The 23,700-nt window shown below is 42.1% G+C and overlaps 1 protein-coding gene across 1 annotated transcript in view; it reads left to right on the forward strand.

The window, feature by feature from the left end:
* Positions 1-3,025: 3,025 nt before the first annotated feature.
* The window catches only part of LOC307022744 (uncharacterized protein), a gene marked incomplete at its 5' end in the record, with an annotated part of 97,258 nt that continues 76,583 nt past the window's right edge, over positions 3,026-23,700 (forward strand). Inside the window, 4 exons of the mRNA XM_079655636.1 lie at positions 3,026-3,149; positions 3,828-3,884; positions 4,932-4,967; positions 7,140-7,397. Of these exons, the coding sequence (XP_079511762.1) occupies positions 3,026-3,149; positions 3,828-3,884; positions 4,932-4,967; positions 7,140-7,397 (475 nt within the window). The remainder of the gene's footprint in view (positions 3,150-3,827; positions 3,885-4,931; positions 4,968-7,139; positions 7,398-23,700) is intronic.

Genomic DNA, 23,700 nt, shown 5'->3' on the forward strand with positions numbered 1-23,700 from the left:
GTGTAAAGACTGATTTTCTTCTATAATCGTCTGAAACAGTTAAGTCATGATGTGAAACGGTTAACAAAGAAAAAGGGAAACTCAAGCTGCTGCTACACTTTATTTTATTTATCTAAAATCAAGCACTTTTAAGATGCACATATTTTCAAAAGCTATTTTATTTATTTTCTCAATTTTATTTTTAAATGCAGCCCGAGAGGAACATTACACATATACGTATATATATGTATAGTTCAATGTTAATAGACAATAAATATTGTTGTTTTTGAATTGTACTTTCTTTATTTGATTGGCAGTCAGTTGTTGATTACATGCAGACGTTGATAAAGCTGCAATCTATCACACTAATTTATAAAGCAACTTAGACATTTTGATGTTCCGGACCTTTGCATGGGGACATTTTCTCTAACTGTACCTCGTTGAATTTAAATTTAAATGCACGTTTTCACTGCTCACATATATGCGGGTTTGGGTTGGGTTGCGGATCTTGTGCCGATGGGTTGGGTTGCGGAACTAATTGGCAATATGTGCGGGTAGCGGGGCGGGTTCGGTATTGCACGTCGCGGGAGCGGGTCTTGAAAATCAGACCCGTGCAGGACTCTGCTGTACGGTACATAAGGATTTTTTTATTTTATGTAGGCTACTTAAATGCTGAATCCTGTTAATATTCAGAATTTAGAAAAAGGTCAAATATTGAATCTGTATAGTTCTGGAACTATAATGGTCGTTTCATACAACTTGATATTAAAGTCCTAGAAGGTGTCAGCTGAATGCTGTGAATATACAGCTCTATTTACAGGGACGATGACGCTCAGTTTAGTACAAAGCAGGGAAGAGGGAGTAAAAGACTGGAACAAGTGGAAAAGTGTCTCACTTGCTGAAGCTAAGGCTGAGTTCTGTAGCAGCTATGCTGTTTGATACTTTTCATCTGAAGATTTACCATTTAATGGTCTTCTTTGACGCTTTGTTCCTGCACACAGTTCTGATCCAATGCAGTGGAAACTCCACAGCAACAGGTGTGTATCATATTTGCATTTCTTTATATTAATAACTGTAGTTTTAATAGTTGTGTTCTGTGGTGTTAAATGGTGTAAAATGTTTCCTATGGGGCTTTCACACCAACGCGGTTCCAGGGCCGGTTCGGAGCTAGAGCATGAAAAGCACAGTGTTTTCCTGTTCATACAATCCGGTTTGTTTCAAGCACTACAAAATGTTCGTTCTGGAACAGGTCTAGAAGCAAGAACCGCATACGTCACGCTTACGTCGGAGGGGGTCGAGATTAACCTGAGCTAACAGTTAAAGGCGAGTACGGCAAATCAAAGTTGTAACAAGCAGTAGCGCTGAGCAAAGTGACCAGAACGCAACCAGACACTTTATAAAGTCAGGCAACACTAACCAGGCTTCGTGTGATTCGGTTTATTTGTACCTTACTTTGAACATCCGTTCGTTGTTATTGATCATTATGGAGAGGAGGCAGACGTTTTGTTTTGTATTATAGCAGCTATCGGATGGAATCAATACATGGGCTGCACAGGTTGTCATGTCCGACTATCACAAGTAAGTGGGGGCGAAGTCGATAGGGACTTGGCTTGGCAACTGGAAGGTCACCAGTTCAAGTCCCGGCAAGACCAAGTGCTACCGAGGAGTCCCTGAGCAAGGTACCGTTCCCTACACTCCCCGGTCGCCGTTCAAAAATGGCAGCACACAGTTCCTAACACTAGGATGGGTCAAATGCAGAGAAACAATTTCCCCACCGGGATTAATAAAGTATATCAAGTAAAGATTGTTTTTTGTTTGAAACGGAAGTTATTGGGGTTTGTATATGATTTAGATATACATTTGTATAAAAATATGCGATAATATACACATTAAAGGCAATATTTTCTATGACTAATTTTAAACTGTATTATAATGAAATATGTTTTTGGGGAAAATACAAAAATTAGCCCTTTTACTCATATCATACTGTATTTTCAACTTAATATTATTAGATAAAAACCTTTTTGCATATTTCAATTTTTATTTTTCACATAAATAATGACAGCACTTGCAGTCATTGTTATTCTATCAGATAGTTTATTTCTTGCCTTGTTATTTAAGGCCGACTGGATGACAAGAATGTAGCATGTTTCCATGAGATAAAACAGGAAATAAGGCTAAAAAAGGACCATCAGCAGGAAGTGAGTGACACAAGTCTGCATCCAAAACAGCAGCTGGGAAATATGGAAGAAAGAGTATTTCTGTTCAATGATATGGTGCTTATAATGATGGCATCATGTGTTTATTTATGCAATTACTAAACAAATATCTCTTTCTAAAGGTAATGTAACAGGGAAATGTGAATTGGTTTAAAAACTATCCAGGAATATAATAATTAAATGCATCTTTGTATCCATCCTCTTCGTCTTCTTCGTCTTCTTCTTCATCGTCATATTCTTCATCATCGTCCTCCTCTTCATCACCGTGATCCTCTTGTTCTCCTCCTCCTCCTCCATCCTCACCCTCTGGACCAGGTGCACCGCACCCTGTCATGCGAGCCTGCGCGTTTTCCCCCCGGTGCCCTTCTTCTTCTTCTTCTTCTTCCTCTGTCCCCGCTCGGTGGCTAGCCCCTCGTCCGTCTCCCGAACTCTGCGCCTCGGGCTCCGGATTGCGGCCCCACGTCTCCCGGTGCCCGCGCTGCTCTTTCCGTTCTCCCCGTTCTCCTCCCGACACCCACTCCTCCTCGTGCTCGGACACCTCCTCGTCCTCCTCCTCATCCTCCTCAACCTCCTCCTCGTGATCTTTGTCCTCGTACACCCGTACCTCGTCCCTGTACTCGAGCGCGTCCTCCGAACCCCCTGCCCGCGGGGCTCTTCTTCTTCTTCTTCTCCATCTTGTCCATCTTCTTCTTTTTCTTCTTCTTCCTCCTCCTCCTCCTCGGAAGAATCCATAGAGTCCTGCTCAGCTGCGTTCGCGTAAAGCTTTCCTAGGACCTCTCGAGCGGTGAGGAAACGCACGGCCATTGCTCCCCGAGGCTAACGCGGCCATGTTAGTACCGCGCGGACCCATAGGGCTGCGGAGGGAAGCTGCGGACGGAGGGAAGCTGCGGAGGGAAGCTGCGGAGAGCTACGCTAGACGGGACGGGACGGGGGGTGGTGGTGGTGGTGGTGGTGAAGGAGGGAGGAGGGTCGCTCGGACCCGGGGGTTGCTAGGACCCACAGGGCTGCGGGGGAGGAGGGCTAGAAGGGACGGGAGCTCTTTCCCAAAGTTGTCCTGAAATTAACTTATTAAATAAATGAAACGAAAAATATAGCCTACTTATGCAAACAACATTGAATCTGTACTTGAAATGATTCTGATTAGGCCTAGCCTACATTGCAAATAAGCAGACAGCGCTGCTTCACACACACAGAGACACACACCTCTTGTTTCCTCTGCCACATCTCCTCCGTCCATACCTCTGGGAAAGGTGAGCTTGAGCTAGCTAGTGGAACGTTGCTAGCGCAGCTAACGTTAACGTTAGTGCTAGCATTATCCACGTCTTTAGGCGGCTCTTCTGATGTAGTACTAGTAGCAGCTTCACTTGTAGCTTTGGTGCTACTAGCCTCGTTCTTCTTGTGTATGATATTCTTTTTAGAAAATAAGTCAAGTAAAAAATGTTTGCCTGCCATATAGAGCTTTTTCGTTAGCGTTCTGGAAGGAAAGAGCTGCCGCAAGATCGGCGGGCGGCGAGCTGGCTCACCGTGGGTGTGTCACTGCGGGTGTTTTTGTCATTATTACAACAAATACACACTTGCAACTGATAACACTGGCAATGATTTTATATTTATTAGACTATTGAAAAAAAGATCATGCTCAGACGGACCGCGGTCCGGATCCAGACCCAGACCCCGACCTAAAAAAAAGTGAGTGAGGGACTGCAATATAAGAGGGAAAGAAAGAGAAACTTTAAAACCGTTCAATTGTTATGATGTGTAAAGACTGATTTTGTTCTATAATCGTCTGAAACAGTTAAGTCATGATGTGAAACGGTTAACAAAGAAAAAGGGAAACTCAAGCTGCTGCTACAATTTATTTTATTTATCTAAAATCAAGCACTTTTAAGATGCACATATTTTCAAAAGCTATTTTATTTATTTTCTCAATTTTATTTTTAAATGCAGCCCGAGAGGAACATTACACATATACGTATATATATGTATAGTTCAATGTTAATAGACAATAAATATTGTTGTTTTTGAATTGTACTTTCTGTATTTGATTGGCAGTCAGTTGTTGATTACATGCCGACGTTGATAAAGCTGCAGTCTATCACACTAATTCATAAAGCAACTTAGACATTTTGATGTTCCGGACCTTTGCATGGGGACATTTTCTCTAACTGTACCTCGTTGAATTTAAATTTAAATGCACGTTTTCACTGCTCACATATATGCGGGTTCGGGTCGGGTTGCGGATCTTGTGCCGACAGGTCGGGTTGCGGAACTAATTGGCAATATGTGCGGGTAGCGGGGCGGGTTCGGTATTGCACGTCGTGGGAGTGGGTCTTGAAAATCAGACCCGTGCAGGAGTCTGCTGTACGGTACATAAGGATTTTTGTATTTTATGTAGGCTACTTAAATGCTGAATCCTGTTAATATTCAGAATTTAGAAAAAGGTCAAATATTGAATCTGTATAGTTCTGGAACTATAATGGTAGTTTCATACAACTTGATATTACAGTCCTAGAAGGTGTCAGCTGAATGCTGTGAATATACAGCTCTATTTACAGGGACGATGACGCTCAGTTTAGTACAAAGCAGGGAAGAGGGAGTAAAAGACTGGAACAAGTGGAAAAGTGTCTCACTTGCTGAAGCTAAGGCTGAGTTCTGTAGCAGCTATGCTGTTTGATACTTTTCATCTGAAGATTTACCATTTAATGGTCTTCTTTGACGCTTTGTTCCTGCACACAGTTCTGATCCAATGCAGTGGAAACTCCACAGCAACAGGTGTGTATCATATTTGCATTTCTTTATATTAATAACTGTAGTTTTAATAGTTGTGTTCTCTGGTGTTAAATGGTGTAAAATGTTTCCCATGGGGCTTTCACACCAACGCGGTTCCAGGGCCGGTTCGGAGCTAGAGCATGAAAAGCAGTTTTTTCCTGTTCATACAATCCGGTTCGTTTCAAGCACTACAAAATGTTCAGTCTAGAACAGGTCTAGAAGCAGGAACCGCATACGTCACGCTTACGTCGGAGGGGGTCGAGATTAACCTGAGCTAACAGTTAAAGGCGAGTACGGCAAATCAAAGTTGTAACAAGCAGTAGCGCTGAGCAAAGTGACCAGAACGCAACCAGACACTTTATAAAGTCAGGCAACACTAACCAGGCTTCGTGTGATTCGGTTTATTTGTACCTTACTTTGAACATCCGTTCGTTGTTATTGATCATTATGGAGAGCAGGCAGACGTTTTGTTTTGTATTATAGCAGCTATCGGATGGAATCAATACATGGGCTGCACAGGTTGTCATGTCCGACTATCACAAGTAGGTGGTGGCGAAGTCGATAGGGACTTGGCTTGGCAACTGGAAGGTCACCAGTTCAAGTCCGGGCAAACCAAGTGCTACCGAGGAGTCCCTGAGCAAGGCACCATTCCCTACACTCCCCGGTCGCCGTTCAAAAATGGCAGCACACTGTTCCTAACACTAGGATGGGTCAAATGCAGAGAAACAATTTCCCCACCGGGATTAATAAAGTATATCAAATAAAGATTGTTTTTTGTTTGAAACGGAAGTTATTGGGGTTTGTATATAATTTAGATATACATTTGTATAAAAATATGCGATAATATACACATTAAAGGCAATATTTTCTATGACTAATTTTAAACTGTATTATAATGAAATATGTTTTGGGGGAAAATACAAAAATGAGCCCTTTTACTCGTGTCATACTGTATTTTCAACTTAATATTATTAGATAAAAACCTTTTTGCATATTTCAATTTTTATTTTTCACATAAATAACAACAGCACTTGCAGTCACTGTTATTCTATCTGATAGTTTATTTCCTGCCTTGTTATTTGAGGCCGACTGGATGACACGAATGGAGCATGTTTCCATGAGATAAAACGGGAAATAAGGCTAAAAAAGGACCATCAGCAGGAAGTGAGTGACACAAGTCTGCATCCAAAACGGCAGCTGGGAAATATGGAAGAAAGAGTATTTCTGTTCAATGATATGGTGCTTATAATGATGGCATCATATGTTTATTTATGCAATTATTAAACAAATATCTCTTTGTAAAGGTAATGTAACAGGGAAATGTGAACTGGTTTAAAAACTATCCAGCAATATAATAATTAAATGCATTTATTGTCGCGCTTCCAAGTGCTCAGAGCGATTTACATTACATGTTACATTTATCAGACATGTAATACATCAATACTTTGGACAATATAACCACATGAGGAATTTAGGGTGAAGTGTCTTGCGCAAGGACACAACACATTTTCCCCAGCTCCCTTGATAGGAGCAATGCACTAGCCCACTGCCCACAAACATTATCCATACTCTATATGAAAGTTAGTTATAAAGGTATCATTTAGTTATTCAAACTCTATTCATACTGCAACTATCAAAATGAGGTAACTTCTTACAGAGCTTTAGCTGAACTTATTTTGATTTGATTATTAAGCCCTGGTCCAATGGTGTCATCCAGTCTGAACTTGGAATTTCATCAAGCGTTCATCAAACCTTGGGCATACACAGTTAACGGGCCTTTGTCTTCATCATGCATTGAAACGTTTTGGGCCGCCTCGGAACACATCCCAAAAGGGCCCTGCACTAGTATCATCGATGAAAATGCCTGAGCCAATGAGATTTCAACCAAAATGAGGATCAGTCCAAATTAGAAGGGGCTACTCGTATCTCCCCTAAATATTGAAAGCATTAGATTAGTGTAACATGCAGTGTTCCACTCTGCTTTTTAGTGTCTGCAAGGATCAGGCTGACCTGTGCCACGTCCAAGGGGTTTACAGTAACTACTGACATCAGAAATAAAATATAAACACTTTGTGACCTCTGGCAAGGTCAGCTTGGAATGGATCGGTCCTATGAGAGTCTTCATGAACTTCCCGGTGTCCCTAAGAGAGTTTCAGATCTGTTTCTGTCCTCCAGCAGTGGTCCGGTTTTCAGTCCCTGAGGACCACCACGTCTGTCTGCAATGCGGGGGCTCCGACAGCTCTGATGTAGTCTGGACTCACCGTGACCGGAAGGTTCTGGTGTCCCGGCAGGGCAGCTACGAGACCAACAAGGATCCCCAGCGCTACCACCTGCTGTCTGACGGGGGGCTCTGCTTGCTGCTTCTCGACGACTCTGACGGGGGGGTCTTCAGCTGTAACCAGCAGCTGGTGGCCGAGCTGCAGGTGATGACAGGTAGGCTGCTAAATGTGGAGCTTTATGAGAGTGAGGAACATATAGAGAAGTGTGTCTTTAAACAGTTGGATAGCAAGTGAAGCTTTGAGTTAGGTCTAGTTTTAGTTTTATTTAGTACGTTCTGAAACCTAAAAACGAGAGGCTTGAAACTTGCCTCAGATGTATCAAAGAGAACAATTACACTTGGGGTGCATTGCCCTCAGGAAGTGACATATTTAAAGAAATCTGTCAATTATTAAAGATGTTTGCTATTTCATCTTTCATATACACCTACACACACACACACACACACACACACACACACACACACACACACACACACACACACACACACACACACACACATACACATTTAAGTCACAATTGGGGACACACATCTTTACACCCCCCCTTAGGGGACACCACTTTCTGAAGGGGTTAGAGAGATGCTGGTAAGTGGAAAGTATTACTGGGAGTGCCAACATTATCAAACTCACTTGAGATTTTAGTTTAAAATAACTTTTGTCCAACCAGAATTAAACCTTCAGATTGGGGACAAATCATTTAAATGTCCTTTTTGGGGACTCCAGATATACACAAATACACAAACTGATAAAAGTGACTTTTGGGTACCACACTTTCCCATTGGGGATACGAGTCATTAAATGTCATTATCAGCAGGGGTGCAGTGGGAGGCGTGTGGTGTAGTGTATTGTGCATTGGTGTTTGGATCAGGGGGTCACAGGTTCAAACCCCACTGCAATCAGCATCTTGTTGTGTCCCTGGGCAAGACACTTCACCCCAAACTGCACCTGTGGGGATTGTCCACAGTATTGAGTATGTAAGTCGCTTTGGATAAAAGCGTCTAACGACTGACATGTAATGTAATCAGCAGCATGTATGTATTTTGTTAAGCTAATTTTAGTAAGGAGGACATGTAAAGTGGGTAAGAAATTCATCCTTTCACACTGTTCTCAAATAGATCTAAATAAAACTGTTTAACTCTATCAAGCTAAACTGATACAGCTCAAATACATGAACATAATGTAAAAACAAAATACAACTCAAATATATTAACATAATGTAAAAACCTCAGAGATTATTCAAAATATGGGTGTGGACCAAGCCCTTAATAAGTAGCTCGTCAAGCAAATCCAAAATGTAGAAAATACACACAAAAAAAGGAAATGTAATTCAAATTAGCTACCCTAAACGAAACCTCAATCATAGCAAACTATTTACTTACTACTACTCTATATCTTTCTAACGCCCTTCCTTCCCCCTCAATGAATATCGACCAATCACGTATTTACTTGGTTTGCGGGACCAGCGTTGCAGTCGGGAAGAAATGCAATGTGGAGCAGCACCTCACCACATCATAAAGAGTTAGGCCTTTCTTTCTGGCAGAATCAACACATCAGCCCCATTAAACAGCCTAGTCGTGCAACACATGAGGGGCAGAGTTTTGCTGTGTGTGGGTTGCAACTTGCATATATATTTATTGCACTTGACACACACATACGCATGGTGTAATTTCCACTGGGGACATGTCCCACCCACTTTTCGAAATCCCGTTTGCGTCTCCCCACTTTACAAATATGTTTATTATAATTTGTTAACGTAAGCCGTCATCGCCACAGAGGAGCACACAGCCTCTGTGAGCGAGACAGAGAGCAAGAGAGAGCACACCTTTATCAATTTAATAGTTATACAAAATAAAGTAAGAAATCATTCCAATGCGTACTATTTCATTTTTATTTGTTCCGCTCATGGTACGCAAAACCCAATGTACAATAATTGCCAACAAAACATGTCTCAAACAAACAAAATACACCATTGAGCGAAAAGAAGCAGGGAGAAGAAATACGTCTTATATTACCTGCCCCTTTCTAAATAAAAAAAAGAAATTGAAATAGATGGTCTGTCCTTCATATTTATTTTTCACATTCAAACATAACATTACATTACATTTAGCTGACGATTTTATCCAAAGATACATAACAGTATCTTAGGATAATAAGAGAAACAACAATAAAAAAACATATTTCCCACTTGACGGTTAATGGAAAGAAACAAAACTACAAAAAACAACAACAACGTTTAAAAGGGGAGTGATTAGTAAAATATGCATAAATAAAAAGAAAGACTGCTAACAAGGTAACATAAGATAAGAATAAACACATTTAAATGATTTGTTATTGGTTGTGATCAAATTCTAAAGATTTTGGGATTATTGAAAGGTATACAGCTCCCTTTCATCTGAGTGTTGAGAGCTGCATCCATAAATTCATTTTGTGCTCAAAGTGCACCAGATTGATGCATTTAACTTCAACATTTAAAAACAAATCTTGCCCCCGGACCCCCCAAGAGGGTGTGAGGTCCACCCCCAAATAAAGCAGGTTAAAATAATTAAATTGGGTTAAAGATAAGCATATAATAATGTTTAAATGTGCTAAATATATACACTGCAAAAAAAAAGAGGAGTAAAAGTAGCTATCGACTTGTTTCATTTTTTGAAAGTAGCTCTCATCCTAAAAAAGGTTCGAGACCCCTGATTTAAATAAAACAAGTGTTTCCTTCACAAGAGTCCCATACAATGATACAAATGAATTTCATACTTAATCTGACAGACATGAAACGTAACTATCCAACAAAAACGTAAATGTGGATATAAAAACCTGTCAGTTTGTGTCATTCTTAGACTAATCATGTCCCTAGTCCCTCTTCACAGTTTATTCATTACATTGAACTTTTCTTTAATCATCTGCATACAAATTGGGGTCACAGTGACCAGAGGCATCTAAAGACAATGAAGCTCAAATATGAGCATAATATAAAAAACAACATACAGTTCAAAAATACATGATGAGTCCTGAGAACAGGCCTTTTTCTTTAGGGCAGTTATTCTGTTCCTTACAAAGTTCTTTACCCCAGACCAATTTCGGTCCTTGAGCGCACGCGATTCTGCATTTATGCATCGAATGCAGTCGATCTTCTGAGGTACCTTGCATGTGTGGATGAAACGCATCATGTGTCTTTCGACCGCACGTACCTCTCCGTCTTCCCACTTGCGCTTAAAGTTATCTCTGACAATGAAGCTCAAATATGAGCATAATATAAAAAACAACATACAGTTCAAAAATACATGATTATGAGTCCTGAGAACAGCCCTTTTTCATGCATTTTGTAATGCCAGGGTTTTATTTTGGAGGAACATTTTTCAATTTGTCCTTTTTACTGTATATCACCAGGTGTAACATTTTACTATTGAATTACATGCTTGTCATTTCTTGGTTTCTTTGCCTGTTGTATAACGGGGCCCTGCCACTCATTGGAATACATGTATGCAACTAATATGATGTAGGTGTGTTGGTACGGATGTAGAAGAGTGGTGTCAGCTGAGAAATGTGTGTGTGTGTGTCTGGATGTACAGTGTGTGTGTACAGAGACAACAATATACAGTAGATTTGGTTTACAGCAATTTGCAGTTTTCACCTCATATCTCTTTCTCTGTCTCTTTTTCTCTCACTCCCTAATTCCCAAACTCATACACACACTTACATATTAAACCTCCTTATACCTTGTATGTGTGTGAGAATGAGACAGGAGTAAGTGTGCTCTCATGGAATTTTTTCAGCTTGACCTCGATGTTTTGAATTAGGTCAAGATCATACATATCTTTACCTCAAAGACACATGAAACAGCACAAATGAAAAACAAAATGCGATGAGAGCACACTTAGTCCTGTCTCATTCTCACACACAATCACTCACACACATACAAGGTATAAGGAGGTTTAATATCAGGGATGCAAACTCATCAGGTATGAAAAAGGTGACAAGGATCCGAGCCCCCGACCCCACGGAATATCGGCTTTAAAATGAGGAATAACAGAGGATTTTAGCAGTCAGAACAACTAAAGCAGCAGTGGTAATAATCACGCAAACGCCATAGAGTCACATCTAATAGAAATATATAAAAGCATTTATTTTAATTGTGTAGCTCTCAGTTTATAATTTTGGCAGCACTGTTGAACATTTTGAAAATGTATTTTCATGCCTCTGCAAGGCTTAGTCTTTCTATCTGTATAGCCAGTGGTGTAAAGTAACTAAGTTCATAAACTCAAGTACTGTACTTGGGTACAATTTTTAGATACTTGAACTTTACTTAAGTATTTCAATGTGTTGCTACTTCTACTCCTCTACAATTCAGAGGTAAATGGTGTACTTTTCCTCCACTACATGTATTGAATACCTTTAGTTACTTCACAGATCTGGATGAATGATGTGAACTCTAATCAAGTGTTAAATCAGACTTTAGTTCCACCTGGAGTAAATCCACAAGCTACACTGTAGTATACAAAATCATTCAAACTAGCTGCACCTTTACCAGCTTTGAGAACACTTTAATGATCAATCATTATAAAACATATCACATATAATATTCTGAAATGGACCAATCTGCACAATGACTACTTTTACTGTCGCTACTTTCACTATATTTTGATGATAATACTTTTCTACTTTCACTTGAGGAACATTTTGAATGCAGGACTTTTACTGTAACAGAGTATTCTTACACTCTGGTACTTCTACTTTTACTCAAGTACAATATCTGAAGTACAAGACCTGAGTAATTCTACTTTTACTCAAGTACAATATCTGAGTACTTCTACTTTTACAGTTACTATTCACAAACACACCCGTAGGTAAGCTGCTGAAGTTAGACGGTCATCGCGGAGCAGCAGAGTTCAGCCGACAGACAGGAAGACTCACGCTTCATTATAATATATTAAAAAATAACACCATGCGCGTCATCATGGCACACAACAGCTAGCGGCCGCAGATTACTCCGGGTCCCAGAAACCCCCCGCCCACCCCCATACATATTTGTATTGGATCACGAGAACTACCTATCCTGTATTAAAAAAAAAAAATAGCTGAAAGGTCAAACATTTGCATCCCTGTAATATGTACGAGTCTGTGTATGAGTTTGGGAATGAGGGAGTGAGAGAAAAAGAGACAGAGAGAGAAAGAGATATGAGGTGAAAACTGTGAATAGCTGTAAACCAAATCTACTGTATATTAATGACTCTGTACACACACATTGTACATACGTTCACACACACACACATTTCTCAGCTGATACCACTCTTCCACATCCGTACCAACACACCTACATCATATTAGTTGCATACATGTTTTTCAATGGCTGGCAGGGCCCCATTATACAACAGGCCCAGAAACCAAGAAATTGACTCCTCATTGCCTTACTCTTACTATCATCTAAGTCAGCAAGATAAGAAACAAAAGATATTTCAGTTAGGTTACACATCTGCACAGTACTTTTCTAAAGTAGTAAACATGCAGCAAGTATGAAGCTGTATTGCATTGAAAGACGGAAGCACAAAGTATAGCCAATCTTACTAAGTTTGCAATTGAGCTCCAATTCATCTACATGATTTCAAGAGGATGGGCGCGGAGAGCAATTTCTGTCAGATGATCTGTTATACTTATACCCATGTCTGCCGCTGAACCAGTTGTGCACGCTTTACCAAATTCATGGCATGTTCTCTTTTAGCATGTTGTTCCTTCTCTGCAATTTGGTATCGATTGAAGCATTCCTGAGGGTGTTGTTGCAATTTGGTTGTTCGAGACTGTAATGAGAGCAATTCAATTAATAACTAATTAAAGCAAATAACTTTTCAAAGCAACCTTAAATAACATTTCACAGCCACAAAATTAGCAATATTGTAATAGTAATTACATTATGTGCGACTGGAGTGCTGCTGTATTTGTTCATGTCATTATATGTGTTGAATCCAGGGGACTTCTAAAAGAAAAGAAAAAAACAAGATATATAATAATAATAATAATAATAATTGATTACATTTTTTATTTAGAGCGCTTTTACAGGTGCTCAAAGCGCTTTACGATTACATATTACACATATTAGACATGTAAATGTCATTACTGTGGATATATCTATCATAGAAACATACATAACCTGTGTGTATATACAGTATATACACATTACATTACATTACATTACATTGCATTTAGCTGACGCTTTTATCCAAAGCGACTTACAATAAGTGCATTCCACCAGGAAGATACAACCTTTAAGAAAACAGAATCATATAAGTACATCAGGTTTCATAGAGCCAAACATTTCAAGTGCTACTCAACTGGCATTTAGAAAGCCAGCCCTTTATTAGTATATAAGTGCTTTGTTAGTAATTCTATCGCTCGAAGTGGAGTCTAAAGAGATGAGTTTTCAGTTTGCGTCGGAAGATGTGTAAGCTATCTGCTGTCCTGATTTCAATGGGGAGCTCATTCCACCATTTTGGAGCCAGGATAGCAAACCCACGTGTTTTTGCTGACGGGAACTTGGGTCCCCCTCGCAGTGCGGGTGCAGCGAGCTGTTTGGCTGATGCAGAGCGGAGTGCACGTGCTGGGGTGTACGGTTTAACCATGTCCTGGATGTAGGAAGGGCCAGATCCATTCACAGCATGGTACGCAAGTACCAGTGTCTTGAAGTGGATTCTAGCAGTTACTGGAAGCCAGTGAAGGGAGCGGAGGAGCGGTGTGGTGTGGGAGAATTTGGGAAGGTTGAAGACCAGACGAGCCGCTGCATTCTGGATGAGCTGCAGAGGTCGGATGGCACATGCAGGTAGACCAGCCAGGAGGGAGTTGCAGTAGTCTAGGCGTGAGATGACGAGAGCCTGGACCAGAATCTGCGCTGATGTCTGGGTCAGCTGGGGACGTATCCTCCTGATGTTGTAAAGCGTGTATCTGCAGCAGCGGGTTGTAGCAGCGATGTTTGCAGTGAAGGACAATTTGTTATCTAGGACCACACCCAGATACCTTGCAGTCTGAGTCGGGGAAACAACAGAGGTGCCGATGTTGATTGTTAGGTCAAGAGTGGGACAATCTTTTCCCGGAAGGAAGAGCAGTTCAGTCTTGTCAAGGTTGAGCTTGAGGTGATGAGCAGACATCCACCGAGAGATGTCTGCTAGGCAAGCAGAGATGCGTGCGATGACCTGGGTCTCTGAGCGGGGAAAGGACAGAATTAGTTGGGTGTCGTCAGCGTAGCAGTGGTATGAAAAACCATGCGGGCTAATGACAGACCCGAGCGAGTTTGTGTACAGGGAGAAGAGGAGGGGACCAAGAACCGAGCCCTGAGGGACCCCTGTAGTTAATTGACAAGGGTCGGACTCGGACCCTCTCCAAGTAACCCTGTAGGTGCGGTCGTTGAGGTATGAGGTGAGGAGGGAAAGTGCAGTGCCTGAAACTCCAAGTTCTTGGAGAGTGCGAAGGAGGATCCGATGGTTCACTGTGTCGAATGCAGCAGACAGGTCCAGAAGGATGATGACAGAGGAGAGGGAGGCTGCTTTAGCAGTGTGCAGTTCATCAGAGACAGCAAGGTCCAAGATATATACATTCTATCAATACAGCTCATATCTCATGGCAGAAAATATGCTACGTGTGGGGGAAACTCCTGTTGCAAGTGCAGGTGAGTCACCGACTCAAAAGGAGACACGAGGAGAGCTGGAGCTTTGATGGTAAACACTGATGGTTTATTACAAGCTTCGGCCGGAGAATTCACAAGACATGTCACAGGGCCACGGTTTGACCACACGGTTGAGATGCCACCGTCAAATTTGAAGATTCCTCTCTCCTGCAAAACCCTTTAACAGGTTTGCTTGAGAGTAATCAACATTCCTTACTAGGTAGACTAAACAGCTGGGAACAACAACAAAATACTAAGGCAGCCCCTCCTTATGGGAGATAACTCAGAGGGCGAAAGGTAAACATACAGGACTGTCTCAGAAAATTAGAATATTGTGATAAAGTTCTTTATTTTCTGTAATGCAATTAAAAAAACAAAAATGTCATACATTCTGGATTCATTACAAATCAACTGAAATATTGCAAGCCTTTTATTATTTTAATATTGCTGATTATGGCATACAGCTTAAGAAAACTCAAATATCCTATCTCTAAATATTAGAATATCATGAAAAAGTATACTAGTAGGGTGTTCAACGAATCACTTGAATCGTCTAATTAACTCGAAACACCTGCAAGGGTTTCCTGAGCCTTGAAAAACACTCAGCTTGGTTCAGTAAACTAAATCACAAGTATGGGGAAGACTGCTGATCTGACTGCTGTCCAGAGGACCGTCATTGACACCCTCCATCAGGAGGGTAAGACACAAAAAGAAATTTCTCAAAGAGCAAGCTGTTCACAGAGTGCAGTTTCAAAGCACATCCACAAAAAGTCTGTTGGAAGGGGGAAATGTGGCAGGAAACGCTGCACAACCAAGAGAGATGACCGCAGCCTTAACAGCATTGTGAAGAAGACTCGCTTCCAGAATTTGGGGGAGCTTCAAAGACAGTGGACTGAAGCTGGAGTCCAGGTATCAAAAGTCACTGTTCACAGACGTGTCCGGGAAATGGGCTACAATAGCCGTATTCCCATGGTCAAGCCACTTCTGAACTCAAGACAACGGAAGAGGCGTCTGACTTGGGCTAAGGAAAAGAAGCACTGGACAGTTGCACAGTGGTCCAAAGTCCTCTTTTCAGACGAAAGCAAGTTTTGTATTTCATTTGGAAGTCAAGGCGCCAGAGTCTGGAGAAAGGCTGGAGAGGAGCAAAATCCAAGTTGCTTGAAATCCAGTGTGAAGTTCCCACAGTCAGCGATGGTTTGGGGAGCCATGTCAGCTGCTGGTGTTGGTCCACTGTGTTTCATCAAGCCCAGAGTAAATGCAGCTGTGTACCAAGAGATTTTAGAGCACTACATGCTTCCGTCTGCTGAAAAGCTCTATGGAGATGAGGAATTCATTTTCCAGCATGATCTGGCACCTGCCCACAGTGCCAAAACCACCAGTAACTGGTGTACTGACCATGGCATTACTGTCCTCGATTGGCCTGCAAATTCCCCTGACCTGAACCCCATAGAGAATATGTGGGGTATTGTGAAGAAGAAGCTGAAAGACACCAGACCCAACAATGCTAATGAGCTAAAGGCCGCTATTGAAGCATCCTGGGCATCCATAACACCTCAGCAATGCCACAGGCTGATTGCCTCCATGCCACGCCGCATTGATGCAGTAATCCGTGCAAAAGGATTCCCAACCAAGTACTGAGTGCATTAATGGACATTTTCAAATGTTTGATTGTGTTTTGCTGTTATAAATCTTTTTTTTTTACTTGGTCTGAGGAACTATTCTAATTTTTTGAGATAGGATTTTTGAGTTTTCTTAAGCTGTATGCCATAATCAGCAATATTAAAATAATAAAAGGCTTGCAATATTTCAGTTGATTTGTAATGAATCCAGAATGTATGACATTTTTGTTTTTTTAATTGCATTACAGAAAATAAAGAACTTTATCACAATATTCTAATTTTCTGAGACAGTCCTGTATATGGGAATTATTCCCTAACACTATGTTTTTATTTTATTCAGTGTATGGGAATGTAGGTGGTCAAGAGAGAGAGAGAGAGAGAGAGAGAAAGTGTACTGATCTGTTATTCATCCATCACAGATAAAAATATAAATCTAAAACCAAACACTAGTTAACCCATATCCATAAACCCAGTAAATAACACACTGAGATCACTGCAGAGCAGTGCCCAAACTACACCATTTAATACAACTACATACCTTGTCCATGGCTGCCATGATTAGGCCCAAATTGCATCCTGCTGTTCCCCCCTTCTTTTTGAAAACCTTCATCGACTGAGACGAATGGCGATCCAGTTGAGACATTTCATTTCATTTCAAACCTTTATTTAGACAGATTAGTCCCTTGAGATCATCGATCTCATTTACAAGGGAGACCTGCATCATTTAGTTCCACATGAAACATAAAAACAACATACAAACAACAGAGGATATCATATTTACATATTCAACATTTACAAATACCCAGAGTGTCAGAAAGCATTTCATTTAGACATGCCTTAAATACATTCAAAGAAATAAAAATGCTCAATTTCAATTTTGCCTGTAGACTGTTCCAAGCAAGTGGAGCTGCGCACATAAAAGCTGTCTTACCTAAGACAGTCCTTACTCTTGGCACATCTAACAAGACTATATCCTGTGATCGCAGACAATAGCTGCTTGCAACTTTCTGCTTTATCAATGAACAGATATAATACGGGAGTTTGCCCAACATAGCTTTATAGATAAAAGTGTACCAGTGACTGAGCCTCCGTACAGTGAGTGATGGTAAACCTGCCTTGGTATACAATGTACAGTGATGAGTAAGTGCTTTACAGTTAGTGACAAATCTCAGAGCACTATGATACGCAGCATCTAGTTTGCTTAGGTAGTTGGCAGGTGCATTCATATACAGCAGATCACCATAGTCCAGCACAGGTAAAAAGGTCACAGTGACTAGCCTTTTCCTGGCCTCAAGCGAGAAACAGGACTTATTCCTGAAAAAGAAACCTAGCCTAACCCTCAGTTTTTTAAGCAGGTTATTGACATGAAGTTTAAAAGAGAGACAGTCATCAAGCAAGATACCAAGGTATTTGTAACAGGCAACAACTTCAAGTTTTGTTCCTTGCGTTGATACAATATCTAAAACAGGCTCTGGTGACTTTTTAGCTTTTGAAAAGAGCATTATCTTGGTTTTATCCACATTTAAAAGAAGCTTTAGTTCAGAGAGCTGAGTCTGAATAATGTTAAAAACAGCCTGTAATTTAACAACCGCCTCCTGAATGGAGGGACCTGCACAATACATCACGGTATCGTCCGCATAAAAATGTAAAGTAGCTTCATCCACATTTTCACCTAAACTGTTGATATATATAGAGAATAAAAGTGGACCTAAAACAGAACCTTGAGGAACACCATTAGCAATGTTTAACCACTCAGAAGACAGCCCATCAAAGTGAACACATTGGGACCTTTCAGAGAGGTAGTTCACAAACCACCCCACTGCATGGCTGGATATGCCAGTACTGAGTAGCCTCTGTTTTAAGACACGATGATCAACGGTGTCAAACGCTTTGGAAAGGTCAATAAACAGAGCTGCACAACTCTGTTTATTATCTAGCATACTAGTAATATCATTTACCACTTTCATTGTTGCAGTGATGGTGCTATGTTTCTTCCTGAAGCCTGACTGATGTTTAGACAGGATATCATTTATACATAAAAACTCCTTTACTTGTTCACTCACAAGTCGTTCGAGCACCTTAGCCAAAACTGACAATTTAGAGATTGGCCTATAGTTATTTAAAATAGTTGCCTCCCCTCCTTTCAGTAGAGGCAGGACATAAGCAGACTTCCATACTTTAGGAATTGTATTTGTGCTGAGGGAGAGGTTAAAAAGAGAAGTAAGAGGTGGAGCAATAAAATCTGCAGCTATCTTTAAAAAGAAAGGTTCTACGTTGTCCGGGCCAGCCGGTTTCTTAGGATCTAACTTGGATAAAGCTTCATGGACAATACCAACAGTTAAAGGAGTAAAACTGAAAGGGTTTTCCAGACCACATTGTTCAGAGTCAAGGACTGGAGCGTTCACAGAAGCAGAAGCACAGTCAGTGACAGAATCAAACAGAGAGCCACAAGAGACAAAATGCTTATTAAAGCAATTTAGCATGGTGGCCCTGTCTGATATAATGCCAGATGCTGTGGTGAGGTACGGAGGTAGCTCATTTGGGATATCACCAGTGGAAATCGATTTTATGGCTTTCCAAAATGTACTAGGATTATTCAGGTTTTCTGTGGTAACTGACAAATAGTACTTTGACTTAGCACTTTTGACATTTGAAGTAAAGCTATTCCTTAGCTGCCTAAAGCGTAGCCATTCTACCTCTGAGCCTGATTTCCTAGCCTTTGCCCAGGCATTGTTTCTCTCATGAAGGAGACTGGACATTTCAGCAGAAAACCAGGGATTGTTTCGTCCCTTCACTCTAAATTTACGCAGAGGTGCATGTTTATCTATAATTTTTATAAAACCAAGATAAAAATAAGACCATGCAGTTTCTACATCAGCACACAGATCGATTTTTCCCCAATCAAAATCAAACAGATCATGTAAAAAACCCTGCTCTACTAAGTGTTTTTTATCTCTCTTTGTGATGATGCGTGGTTTAACTTTTTGGACCTTAGTGTCCCTAATTGTGGCTACAACACAGTGGTCACTCACATCATTAGCAAATACTCCCACAGATGAGTATTTATATGGAACATTTGTTAAAATTAGATCAATTAAGGAGGATTTATTTGGGGACTTAATATTTGGGCGAGTAGGACTGTCTATAATCTGAGTAATGTTCAAAGAGGTACACAGGTTTTTAAAATCCTCTGACACAGAAGTTAACCAATCCCAATTAAAATCACCAAGCAGCACTATTTCCTTGTAGGAAAGTTGAGATAACAGTTTTGCCAATGAAGATAAGGAGTCCTTGACAGCCGAGGGGGCCCTGTAGCAACCCACCACCATGACCTGTTGACCCTTTGTTACTTCGACATTCACAGCTAAAAATTCTAGTTGTTTACTAACAGATTTGGAAACCATTTTTGTTACACAAAACTTATTTTTGACATAAATGGCAACGCCACCACCTTTTTTAGGACGGTCAGTGCGATATACATTGTAACCATTTATGTAAATGTCAGAGGCCAAGATCGATTTGTCTAGCCACGTTTCTGATAAGACAATGACATCAGCATCAGTTGAACTCACCCAAATACGGACAAAATCTAATTTAGGTAACAGACTGCGCACATTTAAATGAATTAAACCTAACCCCGATCTAGAACTAAAATCAGCAGGAGTAGCTATTTGACTAAAACTACCAGGTGGACCCGGATTTGGCTGTACATTTCCTGATAGTAACAACAATAAAAATACCAAGCACCTTTTCCTCTTAATCAACACACATACATTTTCAGCTGTTCTAGAGTCACCAGCAAACTTCGCAAAAGTGAGATTAGAGTTCAAAAAACAATTCTGAAGGACCATTGTGGCAGGCATGTGAGAAAGACAGACATTTGACGAAATGAATGTCCGCGACAGTGCAACTAGCAATTGTTTGTGCAACCCATCCGAACCTGTACAGGGGATGTCCACTGCGGGCGGCAGAACGGACCCGCATCCAGCAGAATTGTCAGGATGACTAGCGAACTTCTCCTTGTCCAGCACAGTCAAAAAAAGGCACAGCAGAAACACGACATTTGCCATTTTCCCAGTCCAGCTCAACAGCATCCACGATGTTCCCGAAGCAAAACCACGTCAGGACAGCAGCAAGGAAATAGGCAATCAGCAGTGTGGCAACACTCCGGTTTCTCCGCGGTATCTCCAGACCAGGCCTCCCCCGCACAGTAGCACCCAACAGGTGGGAGTAGGCCTCTAACAGCAGGTGGATAGCGGCCTTCAGCCGTGGGAACCACCACCAGCAGAAGCAGAAATGGGTGGACGGCAGGCCCTCAAACCGCGGCAGATCCTCCACAGATCAATGGCGTTAAAGATGGAACATAGATGGACATAGATGGAGCCTAAGCCGGAGAGCTAGATCTATGCTAACAGATGCCAGATGCTAACAGGTAGTGGGAGCCTGTAAAAATTGCGACTGCCTCACGCGAGGCTGGAAGGAAGGAATGGTGTCCCCGGTGCCAGTCCTGAAGGTAGGCAGCAGTGGAACGGTGGTGATGTGGGTGAATTCTGCGTTTACCTGCAACACATTGTGATACAGGTTAAAATGTTTTGTTTAAAGCTGTTGCATCTATAATAATATCCATTAAGTGTCATAGCAGAAATGACAGGAGTTCATTTACTGGTGTAAACAAAACAAAGAATTTCAGTGCATCTTCTTTAAAGAGTCCTCTTCTGCTGATGTTCAGGGGCCGTATTCACAAAGGATCTTAGGGCTAAAAGTAGCTCCTAACTGGCAAATTTAGGAGAAACTCCTAAACATAATGGGCGTGTCAGTCTTAAATTTAGGACTCCTAATTTTATTCCCTAAGAGCAATTCACAAAATATTTTAGGCCTAAAAGTAGCACCTAAGTCTGGGAGAGCTTAAAAGTCCTCGAGAGGACTCCTAACTCAGTAAGACCTATTCACGAAGAATCTGAAAATGGCTGCGAGACTAAATGTTTTGGAGACAATGGAAGACTGTGAATTGATCAAGAGATATAGGCTAAATCGTGAGGGTATCAAACTTGTTGTGGAATTAGTGCGGGATGCAATAACATCCCCGACTAACAGGAATAACCCGATTAGTCCGGAAATAAAATGTTTGGCAACACTACGATATTTAGCAATGTGGGAAAATGCAACTTTGCAATGCCGACGATTTAGGAATATCCCAACCATCAGTCAGCCGTGCCATAAAAAGCCCTCAAAACGCACCTTTTCACCAAGGCTTTCCCCACTATATAGTTAGTTTGATAGGTTTATTTTTCCGCTACTTGCTTGCCCCCCCCTCCCCTGACCTGTCTGCCTCTTTTCCCCTACTCCCCCCCCCCTGCCCGACTTGTGAAGCGACCTTGGGTTTCGTGAAAGGCGCTATATAAATATATTATCTATTATTATTATTATTATTATTATTATAAACCAAACCATCAACGCGCTCTCTAGACCACATATCATCCAACAGTTTATCCGGTTTCCTTTGGACAATCAACAACTATACAGGATCAAAGCCAACTTCATGGCAATTGCAGGTATGCCCCGGTGTGGTCGGTGCTATTGACGGGACGCACATAAAAATAATTGCGCCATCAAAAGATGAGGACGTGTCACGATTCTCATGTTATGTCACGTTTATAGTTTTGTAGATTTTTTTTTTTTTTGCTGTTTTCCATGTCATGTTTTCCTTTTGGTTATTGTCTTGTCCTTTTCCCTGTGTTTTCCTCTTGTCATTAGTTTCCCTGGTGTGTCTAATTGTCTGATTATGTTCACCTGGGCCCCTGTGTTTTCTCCTCCCTCCTCACCTGTGTCTTGTTGTGTGATTGGTCTTGTGTGTATTTAAGTTCTGGGTTTTCTGTCTGTCTTGGTCGGTTCGTCTTGTTCCCTGACTAGTTCTGCGGTGAGTGTTCTGTTTGTCATTGTACATATATATCATAGCCTTGAAATAAAGGAAGTTTCAGTTTAAATCTGCATTTGGGTCCTGCTTGTTTCACAAACCGGGACAGTACGAACCGACCTTAAAATGGACCCAGCAGATCTTTTGAAGCTACAGGCGGAACGTCTTGGATATTCTCTGGAGTATATTTTTTATATGTGGAAAGGCGCCTCATCTAGACGGGGTAGAGAGGCTGCGTTGAAGGAAGCACGTCAGGAGGTTGGAGCTTGTTGCCCGAGTGGCTTAGGATTTTTTCACGTAGCCCTGAGAGCCAGTCCTCATTTTCTGACCCTTTCTTGGGGTCTGGTCTGGAGTTTGGGGGTCCGCGAAGCCTCCAAAAAACTCCTAAGAGACGCAAGGCCAGGGTTCCGCGCCCAACAGCCATGGTTCCGGTTCCAGCGCCAGACCCAGCAGCCGTGGCTCCGTGCTCCAGTACCGGCCCACGCAGCTTTGCTTCCATACTCCATTACCTGGCTTACACAGCCAGGGTCCAGGCTTCCGCTCCGCGCCCTGCAGCCAGGGTTCCGGCTCCAGAACCGGACCTTACAGCCATGTTTCCGGCCCCAGAGCGGGACCTTACAGCCATGTTTCCGGCCCCAGAACCGGACCTTACAGCCATGTTTCCGGCTCCAGAACCGGACCTTACAGCCATGTTTCCGGCTCCAGAACCGGACCTTACAGCCATGTTTCCGGCTCCAGAACCGGACCTTACAGCCATGGTCCCGGCTTCAGTGCCGGCTCCAGTAACCATGGTCCCGACTCCGGCTCCTCGTCACCTGCTGACTCATCGGCCGACGCCAGCTCCTCGAGTCCTGTCGGCGTACCGGCCGACTCCAGCACCTCGTCTCCTGTTGGCTGTCCGTCCGACGCCAGCTCCCCATGTCCTGTCAGCATACCGGCCGACTCCAGCACCTCGTCTCCGGTTGGCTGTCCGTCCGACGCCAGCTCCCCGTGTCCTGATGGCTGTCCGTCCGACGCCAGCTCTCCGTGTCTTGTCGGCATACCGTCCGACTCCAGCACCTCGTCTCCTGTTGGCTATCCGTCCGACGCCAGCTCCCCGGGTTCTGTTGGCGAACCAACCCACTCAAGTGTCGTTGGAGGTCCCGCAGACTGCCCTTCTGCCGGGGGTCCTGCCAGCCCCATGTCCTGAGCCGTTGGAGGTCCCGCAGACTGCGCTTCTGCCGAGGGTCCTGCCAACTCCATGTCTGGTCCCATTGGAGGTCCCGCGGACTACTCTTCT

This window comes from Notothenia rossii (genome assembly GCF_949606895.1).
Source record: "Notothenia rossii genome assembly, chromosome: 10".
NCBI classification, from domain to species: domain Eukaryota; kingdom Metazoa; phylum Chordata; class Actinopteri; order Perciformes; family Nototheniidae; genus Notothenia; species Notothenia rossii.